Source organism: Mustelus asterias, unplaced genomic scaffold, assembly GCF_964213995.1.
Source record: "Mustelus asterias unplaced genomic scaffold, sMusAst1.hap1.1 HAP1_SCAFFOLD_3854, whole genome shotgun sequence".
Lineage (NCBI taxonomy): Eukaryota > Metazoa > Chordata > Chondrichthyes > Carcharhiniformes > Triakidae > Mustelus > Mustelus asterias.
In genome coordinates this window covers 10,001-26,905 of record NW_027593799.1, presented here as the reverse complement: position 1 = coordinate 26,905, position 16,905 = coordinate 10,001, and the positions used below count along the sequence as shown (strand labels likewise).

At 60.6% G+C, this 16,905-nt stretch overlaps 1 protein-coding gene across 1 annotated transcript in view; it reads right to left on the bottom strand.

Moving 5' to 3' along the window:
- Window positions 1-312: 312 nt before the first annotated feature.
- Window positions 313-16,905, bottom strand: part of LOC144490821 (cytochrome P450 11B, mitochondrial-like) — a gene marked incomplete at both ends in the record, with an annotated part of 26,431 nt that continues 9,838 nt past the window's right edge. Inside the window, 9 exons of the mRNA XM_078208517.1 lie at window positions 313-440; window positions 1,780-1,971; window positions 4,086-4,164; window positions 4,633-4,799; window positions 6,961-7,121; window positions 8,718-8,921; window positions 9,320-9,516; window positions 11,499-11,654; window positions 16,707-16,905. The exon at window positions 16,707-16,905 is cut by the window's right edge and continues 113 nt beyond it. Of these exons, the coding sequence (XP_078064643.1) occupies window positions 313-440; window positions 1,780-1,971; window positions 4,086-4,164; window positions 4,633-4,799; window positions 6,961-7,121; window positions 8,718-8,921; window positions 9,320-9,516; window positions 11,499-11,654; window positions 16,707-16,905 (1,483 nt within the window). The remainder of the gene's footprint in view (window positions 441-1,779; window positions 1,972-4,085; window positions 4,165-4,632; window positions 4,800-6,960; window positions 7,122-8,717; window positions 8,922-9,319; window positions 9,517-11,498; window positions 11,655-16,706) is intronic.

Genomic DNA, 16,905 nt, shown 5'->3' with positions numbered 1-16,905 from the left:
CAGTGTCTGGGGCAGTGTCTGGGCAGTGTCTGGGGCAGTGTCTGGGCAGTGTCTGGGGCAGTGTCTGGGGCAGTGTCTGGGCAGTGTCTGGGCAGTGTCTGGGGCAGTGTCTGGGGCAGTGTCTGGGGCAGTGCCTGGGGCAGTGTCTGGGCAGTGTCTGGGGCAGTGTCTGGGCAGTGTCTGGGGCAGTGTCTGGGCAGTGTCTGGGCAGTGTCTGGGGCAGTGTCTGGGGCAGTGTCTGGGGCAGTGTCTGGGGCAGTGTCTGGGCAGTGTCTGGGGCAGTGTCTGGGCAGTGTCTGGGGCAGTGCTTACACTGCCCGCTGCTCTGGGGGAATGGGTTGCAGAGCCAGGAGAGGAGGTTGATCCACCATCACAATGAAACCGTAAATGAGTTTAATATCCGCCTTGGACCTGCTGACAATCCGGAACCTTCTCAGCACCTGGGGGAGAGACAGAGACAGGGACAGAGATCAGGCTCCGGCTGACTGAGGGACGTGACTCTGAGAGCAGTGAGGGGGGTAGGGAGGAGTGTGAGTCCCTCGCACTCACCTCACTCACAGCCTATCCCAGGCTGCCATCCGTGAGGATCCACTGGATTCCAGAGAATCTCCGCCCCGGATTACTAACAAAGGGGCTACGCTCACCCCCACAAACCTCCCCCCATCCCCGCCATAGACAGACAGCCAGGAATACAAACCCCCCCACCCCGGGGGAGAGTCTGACCCCATCAGTATTTGGGGGGAGAGGAGATTGACGGGAGGGGAGAGGGGGGGAGTGAGGGGGAGGGGTGAGTGAGGGGGAGGGGGGAGTGTGAGGGGGAGGGGGGAGTGAGAGAGGGGGTGTGAGAGAGGGGGGAGTTAAGGGGAGGGAGGGGGGAGTGAGGGGGAGGGGGGAGTGGATAGTGAGGGGGAGGGGGGGGAGGGGGGAGTGAGGGAGAGGGGGAGTGAGGGATTGGGGAAGGGGTGAGGGTAAGGGGGCGGGGGGAGGAGGTGAGCGAGGGGGGATATAGGGTGGTGGGGGAGGGGGCGCTGGGCAAGGGGAGGGGGAGGGGTTAGGGGGAGGGGGGCTGGGAGAGGGGGGTGGGTGAGGGGGAGGGGGCACTGGGCGAGGGGAGTGGGAGGGGGGTGGGTGAGGGGGAGGGGGGGACTGGGCGAGGGGAGGGGGGTGGGTGAGGGGGAGGGGGGCTGGTCGAGGGGGAGGGGGAGGGGAGTGGGTTAGGGGGAGGAGGGCTGGGCGAGGGGAGGGGGGTGGGTGAGGGGGAGGGGGGCTGGGCGAGGGGAGGGGGCTGGGAGGGGGAGAGGGGTGGGTGAGGGGGAGGGGGGCTGGGTGAGGGGGGTTGGGTGAGGGGGAGGGGGCACTGTGCGAGGGGAGTGGGAGGGGGGTGGGTGAGGGGGAGGGGGGGACTGGGCGAGGGGAGGGGGAGGGTAGTGGGTTAGGGGGAGGGGGGGACTGGGCGAGGGGAGGGGGGTGGGTGAGGGGGAGGGGGGCTGGTCGAGTGGGAGGGGAGTGGGTTAGGGGGAGGAGGGCTGGGCGAGGGGAGGGGGGTGGGTGAGGGGGAGGGGGGCTGGCGAGGGGAGGGGGCTGGGAGGGGGAGAGGGGTGGGTGAGGGGGAGGGGGGCTGGGTGAGGGGGAGGGGGGCTGGGCGGGGGAGTGGGAGGGGGGTGGGTGAGGGGGGGTGGTGTTGGGGGAGGGGGAGGGGGGCTGGGCGGGGGGAGGGGGTGATAGCTGTGGTGAATCCCCCCCGTTGGGCCCGGCTCCAGTGGAATTGGGGGAACTCACGTGGATAAGAAACAGGGCGATTTCGGTCTCGGCGACCCTGCGTCCAATACACTGCCGGACACCAAAACCAAACGACACAGCCCGGAAAGAGTGAGTGTCGGCAGACAGCCACCTGCCGGGGTCGTATTGCTGGGGCTCGGGGAAGATCGCTGCGCTCCTGCCCAGGGAATATATTCCAGCCTGTACCAATGTCTGCCGAGACACAGAGAGAGAAACTCCATTAAAACAGGGCAAGGTCCCACAACAAACCTTCCCCCTGAAAGAATTACATTCTACAGCAACCTACAGCTCCCCCACACTCCCTCAGCACTGACCCTCCCTCAGCACTGACCCTCCCTCAGCACTGACCCTCCCTCAGCACTGACCCTCCCTCAGCACCGACCCTCCCACAGTGCGGCGCTCCCTCAGCACTGACCCTCCCACAGTGCGGCGCTCCCTCAGCACCGACCCTCCCACAGTGCGGCGCTCCCTCAGCACTGACCCTCCCTCAGCACTGACCCTCCCTCAGCACCGACCCTCCCACAGTGCGGCACTCCCTCACCACTGACCCTCCCACAGTGCAGCGCTCCCTCAGCACCGACCCTCCCACAGTGCGGCGCTCCCTCAGCACCGACCCTCCCACAGTGCGGCACTCCCTCAGCACCGACCCTCCCACAGTGCGGCGCTCCCTCAGCACCGACCCTCCCACAGTGCGGCGCTCCCTCAGCACCGACCCTCCCACAGTGCGGCACTCCCTCAGCACTGACCCTCCCTCAGCACTGACCCTCCCACATGTGTGGCGCTCCCTCAGCACTGACCCTCCCTCAGCACTGACCCTCCCACAGTGCGGTGCTTCCTCAGCACTGACCCTCCCACAGTGCGGCGCTCCCTCAGCACTGACCCTCCCACAGTGCGGCGCTCCCTCAGCACCGACCATCCCACAGTGCGGCGCTCCCTCAGCACTGACCCTCCCACAGTGCGGCGCTCCCTCAGCACTGACCCTCCCACAGTGCGGCACTCCCACAGCACTGACCCTCCCACAGTGCGGCGCTCCCTCAGCACTGACCCTCCCACAGTGCAGCGCTCCCTCAGCACTGACCCTCCCTCAGCACTAACCCTCCCACAGTGCGGTGCTCCCTCAGCACTGAACGTCCCACAGTGCGGCACTCCCTCAGCACTGACCCTCCCACAGTGCGGCGCTCCCTCAGCACTGACCCTCCCACAGTGCGGCGCTCCCTCAGCACTGACCCTCCCACAGTGCGGCGCTCCCTCAGCACCGACCCTCCCACAGTGCGGCACTCCCTCAGCACTGACCCTCCCACAGTGCGGCGCTCCCTCAGCACCGACCCTCCCACAGTGCGGCGCTCCCTCAGCACTGACCCTCCCACAGTGCAGCGCTCCCTCAGCACCGACCCTCCCACAGTGCGGCGCTCCCTCAGCACCGACCCTCCCACAGTGCGGCGCTCCCTCAGCACCGACCCTCCCACAGTGCGGCGCTCCCTCAGCACCGACCCTCCCACAGTGCGGCACTCCCTCAGCACTGACCCTCCCTCAGCACTGACCCTCCCACAGTGCGGCGCTCCCTCAGCACTGACCCTCCCACAGTGCGGCGCTCCCTCAGCACCGACCATCCCACAGTGCGGCCCTCCCTCAGCACTGACCCTCCCACAGTGCGGCGCTCCCTCAGCACTGACCCTCCCACAGTGCAGCGCTCCCTCAGCACTGACCCTCCCTCAGCACTGACCCTCCCACAGTGCGGCGCTCCCTCAGCACTGACCCTCCCACAGTGCAGCACTCCCTCAGCACTGACCCTCCCACAGTGCGGCACTCCCTCAGCACTGACACTCCCTCAGCACTGACCCTCCCACAGTGCAGCACTCCCTCAGCACTGACCCTCCCACAGTGCGGCGCTCCCTCAGCACTGGCCCTCCCACAGTGCAGCATTCCCTCAGCACTGACCCTCCCACAGTGCGGCGCTCCCTCAGCACTGACCCTCCCACAGTGCGCCGCTCCCTCAGCACTGACCCTCCCACAGTGCGGCGCTCCCTCAGCACTGACCCTCCCACAGTGCGGCACTCCCTCAGCACTGGCCCTCCCACAGTGCAGCGCTCCCTCAGCACTGACCCTCCCACAGTGCGGTGCTCCCTCAGCACTGACCCTCCCACAGTGCGGCGCTCCCTCAGCACTGACCCTCCCACAGTGCGGCACTCCCTCAGCACTGGCCCTCCCACAGTGCAGCGCTCCCTCAGCACTGACCCTCCCACAGTGCGGTGCTCCCTCAGCACTGACCCTCCCACAGTGCGGCGCTCCCTCAGTAGTGTACTTACCCCCGCTGGGATGTGGTAGTTCTGAATGACGATATCTCTAACGGGGTATCGCTGTAGTGTCACCCCAATGGGATACAACCTGGGGGGTCAGACACATGGAGTTAGTGGACAGATCGTAACTAAATCGAGCATTTGGAAGGCACTCTGTTCCATCCCCCAGAATACACTCACTCAGCGTGGGGTAAACAGGACGTCCTCCGATCATCAGGCTATTTAACCACAGTGTGCCTCACATATTAACTTCTCAAAGGGGATCACTGGACAGTGATCAGGAGCAGGAACCCTGGCTGATTTCCCCTCTCTCTCTCTCTAACCCAGGGATCACTGGACAGTGATCAGGAGCAGGAACCCTGGCTGATTTCCCCTCTCTCTCTCTCTAACCCAGGGATCACTGGACAGGGATCAGGAGCAGGAACCCTGGCTGATTTCCCCTCTCTCTCTCTCTAACCCAGGGATCACTGGACAGTGATCAGGAGCAGGAACCCTGGCTGATTTCTTCTCTCGAACCCAGGGAGGAGATCGGGTCAGTGGTTAATCCGGAACTTACCGCAGTGTTTCTTTGATTGCTGCCCTGAGGAGGGGGACAGTTTGCAGTAGTTTCCAGACATCCCCCTCAGCCTCTCGATAGGCCGCATCCACCTCCTTGCGGAGGGCGGTTTGTATGTCAGGGTTACGAGCGAGTTCGAACAGGGTGAAGAGGAGACTGTGAGCTGTCTGCGGAGAGAGAGAGGGGGGAGAGAGAGTGACGGAGCGTCACCCTGAATAACACCATCAAACCGCTCTGTAATTACCCCCCCCCTCACACTCCCCCCCTCACTCCCACAGAACCCAATCATCCTGGCCCCACTCCCCGCTCAGTCTCACCCTCTCTGCCCTTTCCATTTTACCCCAATGCCCCTCCTTATTTTTCCCGCACTCGCAACACACTCCCCTCACTATCCCCATCCCCTCACTATCCCCCCTCCCCTCACCAACCCCCTCCCCTCACTATCCCCCTCCCCTCACTATCCCCCTCCCCTCACTATCCCCCTCCCCTCACTATCCCCCTCCCCTCACTATCCCCCTCCCCTCACTATCCCCCTCCCCTCACTATCCCCCTCCCCTCACTATCCCCCTCCCCTCACTATCCCCCTCCCCTCACTATCCCCCTCCCCTCACTATCCCCCTCCCCTCACTATCCCCCTCCCCTCACTATCCCCCTCCCCTCACTATCCCCCTCCCCTCACTATCCCTCTCTCCTCACTATCCCCCTCCCCTCACTATCCCCCTCCCCTCACTATCCCCCTCCCCTCACTATCCCCCTCCCCTCACTATCCCCCTCCCCTCACTATCCCCCTCCCCTCACTATCCCCCTCCCCTCACTATCCCCCTCCCCTCACTATTCCTTCTCCCCTCACTATCCCCCTCCCCTCACTATCCCCCTCCCCTCACTATCCCCCTCCCCTCACTATCCCCCTCCCCTCACTATCCCCCTCCCCTCTCTATCCCCCTCCCCTCACTATCCCCCTCCCCTCACTATCCCTCTCCCCTCACTATTCCTTCTCCCCTCACTATCCCCACCCCTCACTGCCCCTCCCCTCACTATGCCCCTCTCCTCACTGTCCCCCTCCCCTCACTATCCCCCTCCCCTCACTGTTCCCCCTCCCCTCACTATTCCTTCTCCCCTCACTATCCCCCTCCCCTCACTATCCCTCTCCCCTCACTATTCCTTCTCCCCTCACTATTCCCCCTCCCCTCACTATCCCCCCTCCCCCTCACTATCCCCCTCCCCTCACTGTCGCCCTTCCCTCTCTATCTATCCCCCACTACCTCTCCCCTCATTGCCTCCTCCCCTCACTATCTATCCCCTCACTATCCCCCTCCCCTCACTATCTATCCCCTCATTGAGTGAGGGAGGGAGTGTGTGGGAGCGAGGGTGTTGTGTAGGGAGTGAAGGTGGTGAGGGTGTGAGGGAATGAGGGTGAGTGGAGTGAGAGTAGGGACTGTAAGGGGCTAAGGGAGTGAGGGGCTAAGGGAGTAAGGATAGGGAGTCTGAGGGGCTCTGGGGACAAGGGGCTATGGGGGTGAGGGGCTAAGGGAGTGAGGATAGGGGGTGTGAGCAGCTAATGGGGTGAGGGGCTAAGGGGGTGAGGGGCTAAGGGGTGAGGAGCTAAGGGGTGAGGGGCGATGGGGGTGAGGGGCGATGGGGATGAGGGGCTAAGGGAGTGAGGGTAGGGAGTGTGAGGGGCTGTGGGGGCGAGGGGCTGTGGGGGCGGGGGGCTAAGGGGCTGTGGGCGTGGGTGAGGGGCTAAGGGGGCGAGGGGGCGTGGGTGAGGGGCTAAGGGGGTGAGGGGCTAAGGAGGCGAGGGGCAAGGGGGCGTGGGTGAGGGGCTAAGGGGGCGTGGGTGAGGGTCTAAGGGGGTAAGGGGGTGAGGGGGCATGGGTGAAGGGCTAAGGGGGCGTGGGTGAGGGGGCGAGAGGGCATGGGTGAGGGGCTGAGGGGGCGAGGGGCGAGGAGTTAAGGGGTGAGGAGTTGTGGGTGAGGGGGCGAGGGGGCATGGGTGAGGGGCTGAGGGGGCGAGGGGCGAGGAGTTAAGGGGTGAGGAGTTGTGGGTGAGGGGGCGAGGGGGCGTGGGTGAGGGGCTGAGGGGGCGAGGGGCGAGGAGTTAAGGGGTGAGGAGTTGCGGGCGAGGGGCTAAGGGGGTGAGGAGTTGCGGGCGAGGGGCTAAGGGGGTGAGGAGTTGCGGGCGAGGCGCTAAGGGGGTGAGGAGTTGCGGGCGAGGGGCTAAGGGGGTGAGGAGTTGCGGGCGAGGGGCTAAGGGGGTGAGGAGTTGCGGGCAAGGGGCTAAGGGGGTGAGGAGTTGCGGGCGAGGGGCTAAGGGGGTGAACCTCTCACCGTGTCCACGCTGCCCACCATCAGTTCGGTCACGTTGGCTTTGATAATGTCGACCGGCAGCTGGGATTTCAGCAGCAGCTCCGTGAGAATTCCCGAATACTGGACCCGTCCTTCCGGAATGTTTCTCACCTTCTCGCAAAGCTGCTTAATACACTGGTCAGCTGGGAAGAGGGGGAGAGAGAGAGACGGAGTGAATGAGAGGGAGACAGGGAGGGAGAGTGTGTGAGAGAGACGAAGGGAGAGAGAGAGAGACAGACAGAGGGAGACAGAGAGAGAGAGACAGGGAGAGAGAGAGAGAGAGAGACAGAACATAGAACATAGAACAGTACAGCACAGAACAGGCCCTTCGGCCCACGATGTTGTGCCGAGCTTTATCTGAAACCGAGATCAAGCTATCCCACTCCCTATCATCCTGGTGTGCTCCATGTGCCTATCCAATAACCGCTTAAATGTTCCTAAAGTGTCTGACTTCACTATCACTGCAGGCAGTCCATTCCACACCCCAACCACTCTCTGCGTAAAGAACCTACCTCTGATATCCTTCCTATATCTCCCACCACGAACCCTATAGTTATGCCCCCTTGTAATAGCTCCATCCACCCGAGGAAATAGTCTTTGAACGTTCACTCTATCTATCCCCTTCATCATTTTATAAACCTCTATTAAGTCTCCCCTCAGCCTCCTCCGCTCCAGAGAGAACAGCCCTAGCTCCCTCAACCTTTCCTCATAAGACCTACCCTCCAAACCAGGCAGCATCCTGGTAAATCTCCTCTGCACTCTTTCCAGCGCTTCCACATCCTTCTTATAGTGAGGTGACCAGAACTGCACACAATATTCCAAATGTGGTCTCACCAAGGTCCTGTACAGTTGCAGCATAACCCCGCGGCTCTTAAACTCCAACCCCCTGTTAATAAAAGCTAACACACTATAGGCCTTCTTCACAGCTCTATCCACTTGAGTGGCAACCTTCAGAGATCTGTGGATATGGACCCCAAGATCTCTCTGTTCCTCCACAGTCTTCAGAACCCTACATAGAAACCCTACAGTGCAGAAGGAGGCCATTCGGCCCATCGAGTCTGCACCGACCACAATCCCACCCAGGCCCTACCCCCACATATTTTACCCGCTAATCCCTCTAACCTACACATCCCAGGACTCTAAGGGGCAATTTTTAACCTGGCCAATCAACCTAACCCGCACATCTTTGGACTTTGACCTACCTTTGACCCTGTAATCCACATTTAAATTAGTCCTACCAAAATGAATCACCTCACATTTATCAGGGTTAAACTCCATTTGCCATTTTTCAGCCCAGCTTTGCATCCTATCTATGTCTCTTTGCAGCCTACAACAGCCCTCCACCTCATCCACTACTCCACCAATCTTGGTGTCATCAGCAAATTTACTGATCCACCCTTCAGCCCCCTCCTCTAAGTCATTAATAAAAATCACAAAGAGCAGAGGACCAAGCGCTGATCCCTGCGGCACTCCGCTAGCAACCTGCCTCCAGTCCGAAAATTTTCCATCCACCACCACAGGGAGAGAGAGAGACAGAGGGGGGAGTCACCCCCACAGCTCAGGCACTGAAGTGGGGGGGGCGGTATTCTACACTGCCCACGGTATCTGTGGGTCTGGCAACCCCCCTCCAGCCAGCTGTCTGGAGCACAGACGCTCCCCTCCCAGTGCTGTTCTTCCCTTGACTCTAACCTCCTATGGGGTGACACTCCGAGGGGACAGGGTCCGCTGGCAAGGCCTACCGTGCTGGAAGAGGTAGTCCCACGCTGCCACGTGGTCCCTCCAGGGCTTAAGGTTGAGTCGCCTGGCCAGCCCAGGTGGCAGGTAGAGCAGTGGGATGGTAGTTTGTAACATCTCCTCCACTGCCTGTATGAACCGTTCCGAACTGGGGCACACACCCGCATCAAACAGTCCCAGCCGCTCTCCGTACAAGAGGTGGAAACTGGCTGCACAGGGAGAAAATAACCCAGATTAAAGAAAGAGAGAGAGATAGGGAGGGGGTGTAGGGGGCTGGAGGGGGTTACAGAGATAGGGAGGGGGTGTAGGGGCTGGAGGGGGTTACAGAGATAGGGAGGGGGTGTAGGGGCTGGAGGGGGTTACAGAGATAGGGAGGGGGTGTAGGGGGCTGGAGGGGGTTACAGAGATAGGGAGGGGTGTAGGGGCTGGAGGGGGTTACAGAGATAGGGAGGGGGTGTAGGGGGCTGGAGGGGGTTACAGAGATAGGGAGGGGGTGTAGGGGCTGGAGGGGGTTACAGAGATAGGGAGGGGGTGTAGGGGCTGGAGGGGGTTACAGAGAGAGGGTCCAGTGGTTGAGTGCCGATATTCTCAGCCTCGGTATACTTACACTCGAGGGCAAAGCGGAAGAGGTCAGGCAGCATGTTGACCTCTGTGACCTCACGACCTCCCTCCAGACGTCGGACAATGAATTTGGTGAAATCGTCTGCCACTGGCTGCAGGAGAGGGGCAAAGCGCCGGACAGCGGCCGGACTGATCACCTCCTTATTCAGGAGCAGCCTCTCACTGCGCCACTCCTCACCGTTCCTGCAACAGAATCCAGGGGGCAGGGGTCACCCAGAGAACTCTGAACTCTGACCCTCCGCAGCCTGAGGCAAAAGGTCACTGCTGAACCCAATCCTGACCTTTCAACCCTGGCATCCCGAACCACCTCCCAATATTCCGACAGTGCGGCGCTCCCTCAGCACTGACCCTCCCACAGTGCGGCGCTCCCTCGGCACCGACCCTCCCACCGTGCGGCGCTCCCTCAGCACTGACCCTCCGACAGTGCGGCGCTCCCTCAGCACCGACCCTCCCACAGTGCGGCGCTCCCTCAGCACCGACCCTCCCACAGTGCGGCGCTCCCTCAGCACTGACCCTCCCACAGTGCGGCGCTCCCTCAGCACTGACCCTCTCACAGTGCGGCGCTCCCTCAGCACTGACCCTCTCACAGTGCAGCGCTCCCTCAGCACTGACCCTCCCACAGTGCGGCGCTCCCTCAGCACCGACCCTCCGACAGTGCGGCGCTCCCTCAGCACTGACCCTCCCACAGTGCGGCGCTCCCTCAGCACCGACCCTCCCACAGTGCGGCGCTCCCTCAGCACTGACCCTCCCACAGTGCGGCGCTCCCTCAGCACTGACCCTCCCACAGTGCGGCGCTCCCTCAGCACCGACCCTCCCACAGTGCGGCGCTCCCTCAGCACTGACCCTCTCACAGTGCGGCGCTCCCTCAGCACTGACCCTCCCACAGTGCGGCGCTCCCTCAGCACTGACCCTCCCACAGTGCGGCACTCCCTCAGCACTGACCCTCCCACAGTGCGGCGCTCCCTCAGCACTGACCCTCCCACAGTGCGGCGCTCCCTCAGCACCGACCCTCCCACAGTGCGGCGTTCCCTCAGCACTGACCCTCTCACAGTGCGGCGCTCCCTCAGCACTGACCCTCCCACAGTGCGGCGCTCCCTCAGCACTGACCCTCCCACAGTGCGGCACTCCCTCAGCACTGACCCTCCCACAGTGCGGCGCTCCCTCAGCACTGACCCTCCCACAGTGCGGCGCTCCCTCAGCACTGACCCTCCCACAGTGCGGCGCTCCCTCATCACTGGCCCTCCCACAGTGCGGCGCTCCCTCAGCACTGACCCTCCCACAGTGCGGCGCTCCCTCAGCACTGACCCTCTGACAGTGCGGTGCTCCCTCAGCACCGACCCTCCCACAGTGCGGCGCTCCCTCAGCACTGACCCTCTGACAGTGCGGTGCTCCCTCAGTACTGACCCTCCCACAGTGTGGCGCTTCCTCAGCACTGACCCTCTGACAGTGCGGTGCTCCCTCAGCACCGACCCTCCCACAGTGCGGCGCTCCCTCAGCACTGACCCTCTGACAGTGCGGTGCTCCCTCAGTACTGACCCTCCCACAGTGTGGCGCTTCCTTAGCACTGACCCTCCCACAGTGCGGCGCTCCCTCAGCACCGACCCTCCCACAGTGCGGCGCTCCCTCAGCACTGACCCTCCCACAGTGCGGCGCTCCCTCAGCACTGACCCTCCCACAGTGCGGCGCTCCCTCAGCACTGACCCTCCCACAGTGCGGCGCTCCCTCAGCACCGACCCTCCCACAGTGTGGCGCTCCCTCAGCACTGACCCTCCCACAGTGTGGCGCTCCCTCAGCACTGACCCTCTGACATAACTTTCTGTTTTTCATTTCATTTTTATGAAAAGTTTCAGAATCTATATTGCAGTTTGGAAATCACATTGTGGACTGTTCCTTAGGGAGTGAGAGAGACTGGCATCACTGACTGGGTTCTTCTTCACAGGACAGCCTGACGCATGCGGGTAAATTTCAGGCCCCCTGCTCGCGCGGCCATCCCAAATTGTTGCAATTGATCTCTGAGTGACCCAGAACCAGAATGCATCACTCTGACTGGGGGATGGGGGGGGAATATTCCTCAGCAGAGACCCACACCCGGACGCCCAGGCATTCACCCCCCAACAGGAGAAAAGTTGTCCCATCCCCCCCACCCCCAACCTCTGTATACCTACTTCAGAAAGATGCCACACTTGTGGTTACGATATTCCCGATGGCACACCCAGGCATCCAGCATCATTCTCCTGGGAAGGGTTCCCTCGCTCCGGAACAGCACGGCGATGTCCTCTGGCAGGAAGACATTGACAGTCTCCTTCCTCCCCAGCTTCTCCCTGAGAGACAGGATCGGTGATCGATGAGCGAAAGGCCAGGTCTCCCTCCCACCCCCTCCCTATCTCTGTAACCCCCTCCAGCCCCTACACTCCCTCCCTATCTCTGTAACCCCCTCCAGCCCCTACACCCCCTCCCTATCTCTGTAACCCCCTCCAGCCCCTACACTCCCTCCCTATCTCTGTAACCCCCTCCAGCCCCTACACTCCCTCCCTATCTCTGTGACCTCCCCATGCCACTACACCCCCTCCCTATCGCTGTAACCTCCTCCAGCCCCTACACCCCCTCCCTATCTCTGTAACCTCCTCCAGCCCCTACACCCCCTCCCTATCTCTGTAACCTCCTCCAGCCCCTACACCTCCTCCCTATCTCTGTAACCTCCTCCAGTCCCCTACACCCCCTCTCTATCTCTGTAACCTCCTCCAGCCACTCCACCCCCCTCCCTATCTCTGTAACCCCCTCCAGCCCCTACACCTCCTCCCTATCTCTGTTACCTCCTCCAGCCCCTACACCCCCTCCCTATCTCTGTGACCTCCCCATGCCCCTACACCTCCTCCCTATCTCTGCAACCTCCTCCAGACGCCGACATCCCCTCCCTATCTCTGTAACCTCCTCCTGCCCCTACACCCCCTCCCTCTCTCTGTAACCTCCTCCAGCCCCTACACCTCCTCCCTATCTCTGTAACCTCCTCCAGCCCCTACACCCCCTCCCTCTCTCTGTAACCTCCTCCAGCCCCTACACCTCCTCCCTATCTCTGTAACCCCCTCCAGCTCCCTACACCCCTTCCCTATCTCTGTAAGCCCCTCCAGCCCCTACACCCCCTCCCTATCTCTGTAACCTCCTCCAGCCCCTACACCTCCTCCCTCTCTCTGTAACCTCCTCCAGTCCCCTACACCCCCCTCTCTATCTCAGTAACCTCCCCATTCCCCTACATCCCCTCCCTATCTCTATAACCCCCTCCAGGCCCAACACCCCCTCCCTATCTCTGTAACCTCCTCCAGCCTCCTACAGTCCTTCCCTATCTCTGCAACCTCCTCCAGCCCCTACAACCCCCCTATCTCTGTAACCTCTTCCAGCCCCAACACCCCCTCCCTATCTCTGTAACCACCTCCAGTCCCCTACACCCCCTCCCTATCTCTGTCACCTCCTCCAGCCCCTACAGCCCCCCTCCCTATCTCTGTAACTCCCTCTAGCCCCTACACCCCCTCCCTATCTCTGTAACCTCCTCCAGCCCCTACACCCCCTCCCTACCTCTGTAACCTCCTCCAGCTCCTGCACCCCCTCCCTATCTCTGTAACCACCTCCAGTCCCCTACACCCCCTCCCTATCTCTGTAACCTCCTCCAGCCCCGACACCCCCTCCCTATCTCTGTAACCCCCTCCAGCCCCTACACCCCCCTCCCTATCTCTGTAACCTACAACCCCTCCCTATCTCTGTAACCTCCTCCAGCCCCTACACCCCCCTCCCTATCTCTGTAACCTCCTCCAGCCCCTACACCCCCCTCCCTATCTCTGTAACCTACAACCCCTCCCTATCTCTGTAACCTACAACCCCTCCCTATCTCTGTAACCTCCTCCAGCCCCTACACCCCCTCCCTATCTCTGTAACCTCCTCCAGCCCCTACACCCCCTCCCTATCTCTGTAACCTCCTCCAGCCCCTACACCCCCTCCCTATCTCTGTAACCTCCTCCAGCCCCTACAGCCCCCCTCCCTATCTCTGTAACTCCCTCTAGCCCCTACACCCCCTCCCTATCTCTGTAACCTCCTCCAGCCCTACACCCCCTCCCTATCTCTGTAACCTCCTCCAGCCCCTACACCCCCTCCCTATCTCTGTAACCTCCTCCAGCTCCTGCACCCACTCCCTATCTCTGTAACCCCCTCCAGCCCCTACACACCCTCCCTATCTCTGTAACCTCCTCCAGCCTCTACACCCCCTCCCTATCTCTGTAACCCCCTCCAGCCCCTACACCCCCTCCCTATCTCTGTAACCTCCTCCAGCCCCTACGCCCCCTCCCTATCTCTGTAACCTCCTCCAGCCCCTACACCCCCTCCCTATCTCTGTAACCTCCTCCAGCCCCTACACCCCCTCCCTATCTCTGTAACCCCCTCCAGCCCCTACACCCCCTCCCTATCTCTGTAACCTCCTCCAGTCCCTACAACCCTCCGGGATCCCTGCGCTCCTCCAATTCCGGCCTCTCGAGCATCCCCCAATTCCCATCGCTCCGCCATTGGCGGCCGTGCCTTCAGCTGCCTGGAAGGCACTTATCTCTGAAATTTCCTCGCTAAACTTCTCCCTGTCTCTCTATCTCTCTGTCTGTCTCTCTCTCTCTCTCTGTCTCTCTCTCTCTCTGTCTCTCTCTCTCTCTCTGTCTCTCTGTCTGTCTCTCTCTCTCTCTCTGTCTCTCTCTCTCTCTGTCTCTCTCTCTCTCTGTCTCTCTCTCTCTCTCTGTCTCTCTCTCTGTCTGTCTCTCTCTCTCTCTCTGTCTCTGTCCCTCTCCCTCTCCCTCAGTCTCTCTCCCTCTCTCTCTCTCTGTCTCTCTCTCTCTCTGTCTCTCTCTCTCTCTGTCTGTCTCTCTCTCTCTCTCTGTCTCTGTCCCTCTCCCTCTCCCTCAGTCTCTCTCCCTCTCTCTCTCTCTGTCTCTCTCTCTCTGTCTCTTTCTCTCTCTGTCTCTCTCTCTCTGTCTCTGTCCCTGTCCCTCTCCCTCTGTCTCTCTCTCTCTCTCTGTCTCTCTCTCTCTCTCTCTCTGTCTCTGTCCCTCTCCCTCTCCCTCAGACTCTCTCCCTCTCTCTCTCTCTGTCTCTCTCTCTCTATCTCTCTGTCTGTCTCTCTCTCTTTGTCTCTCTCTCTCTGTCTCTCTGTCCCTGTCCCTCTCCTTCAGTCTCTCTCCCTCTCTCTCCCTCTGTCTCTCTGTCTCTCTCTCTCTCTCTGTCTCTGTCCCTCTCCCTCTCCCTCAGTCTCTCTCTCTCTGTCTCTCTCTCTCTCTGTCTCTCTCTCTCTGTCTCTGTCCCTCTCCCTCTCCCTCTCCCTCAGTCTCTCTCCCTCTCTCTCCCTCTGTCTCTCTCTCTCTCTCTCTCTCCCTCAGTCTCTCTCTCTCTCTCTCTCTGTCTCTCTCTCTCTGTCTCTGTCCCTCTCCCTCTGTCCCTCTCCCTCTCCCTCAGTCTCTCTCCCTCTCTCTCTCTCTGTCTCTCTCTCTCTGTCTCTCTCTCTCTCTGTCTCTCTCTCTCTGTCTCTGTCCCTCTCCCTCTCCCTCAGTCTCTCTCCCTCTCTCTCCCTCTGTCTCTCTCTCTCTGTCTCTCTCTGTCTGTCTCTCTCTCTGTCTCTCTCTCTGTCTCTCTCTCTGTCTCTCTCTCTGTCTCTCTCTCTGTCTCTCTCTCTCTCTGTCTCTCCTTTATCAAGGTGTTATCCCAGTTCTGCGCTGTTACATATTTCCGTGTCGCCCTGGGTTACATTTTGACTGATTGACGCAGTGGTGGATGAACAGGGTGCTATATAAATGCGAGTTGTCACAAACATTGGCAGGTCTGTGGGGGAAGTGGGGAGATACAGACAGGAGCTGTGTGAGTTCCCCTCTCCCGGCTCTGTCTCCGTGCCCGTCACTCTCTTGCCTCCCAGTCAGAGTGTTCTGGAATCCCGTCCCACCCTCAGCAGTCAGTCTGTACTGAGGGGGTGCCACACCGTCCTGTATTCAGGGGGTTTATTAATGCAGGGTCCCACCTGTCCTTCCATTCCCGATACACAGACTACAGTTCAGAGATATTTAACCGACTTTTACAGATGCACCATAGAAAGCATTCTTTCTGGTTGTATCACAGCTTGGTCTGGGGCTCCTGCTCCGCCCAAGACTGCAAGGAACTACAAAGGGTTGTGAATGTAGCCCAGTCCCAACACGCAAACCAGCCTCCCATCCATTGACTCTGTCTACACTTCCCGCTGCCTCGGGGAAAAGCAGCCGGCATAATTAAGGACGCTCACACACCCCGGACATTCTCTCTTCCACCTTCTTCCGTCAGGAAAAAGATATAAAAATCTGAGGTCACGTACCAACCGACTCAAGAGCAGCTTCTTCCCTGCTGCCGTCAGACTGTTGAGTGGACTTACCTTATATGGGTGGCCCAGTGGTTAGCACTGCTGCCTCACAGCGCCAGGGACCCGGGTTTGATTCCCGGTGGCCCAGTGGTTAGCACTGCTGCCTCACAGCGCCAGGGACCCGGGTTCGATTCCCGGCTTGGGCCACTGTCATAGAATCATAGAAACCCTACAGTACAGAGAGAGGCCATTCGGCCCATCGAGTCTGCACCGACCACAATCCCACCCAGGCCCTATCCCCATATCCCTACATATTTTACCCACTAATCCCTCTGAACCTACACACCTCAGGACACTAAGGGGCAATTTTAGCATGGCCAATCAACCTAACCCACACATCTTTGGACTGTGGGAGGAAACCGGAGCACCCGGAGGAAACCCACGCAGACACGAGGAGAACGTGCAAACTCCACACAGACAGTGACCCGAGCCGGGAATCGAACCCAGGTCGCTGGAGCTGTGAAGCAGCAGTGCTAACCCACTGTGCTACCGTGCCGCCCCAGAGTCTGCACATTCTCCCCGTGTCTGCGTGGGTTTCCTCCGGGTGCTCCGGTTTCCTCCCACAGTCCAAAGATGTGCTGGTTAGGGTGGATTGCCCGTGCTAAATTGACCCCAGTTTCGGGGGAACTGGCAGGGTAAATATGTGGGGTTATGGGGATAGAGCTTGGGTGGGATTGTTTCAGTGCAGTGGGCCGAATGGCCTCCTGCTGTGCTGTCGGGATTCTATGATTAAGTTGATCTTTCTCTACACCCTAGCTATGACTGTAACACTACATTCTGCACCCTCTCCTTTCCTTCTCTATGAACGGTATGCTTTGTCTGTATAGCGCGCAAGAAACAATACTCTCCACTGTATCCCAATACATGTGACAATAGTAAATCAAACCGGGATTATATTACAGACTCCCGGGAGTGGTGGAAGCCGCGATACAGATTGTGAGCGAGGTTTCCCTGTCCTGGGTCTGACCTGTAGATGGGTCCGAGCATCTCAAAGTTGTGTGTCATGACTTGGTGAATATTTCGGAATCCATCGTTCTTCCAGAGGCGGTACAGGTTGAACCAGCTGTTGCTGCCCGTCGAGGGAATGGCCTCGTACGGCCGTACCCCCTGCCCCTCGCTGGCCGTCCAGGGGCTGCTGCTGTGGACCCGAATCTGGCCCTCAATCC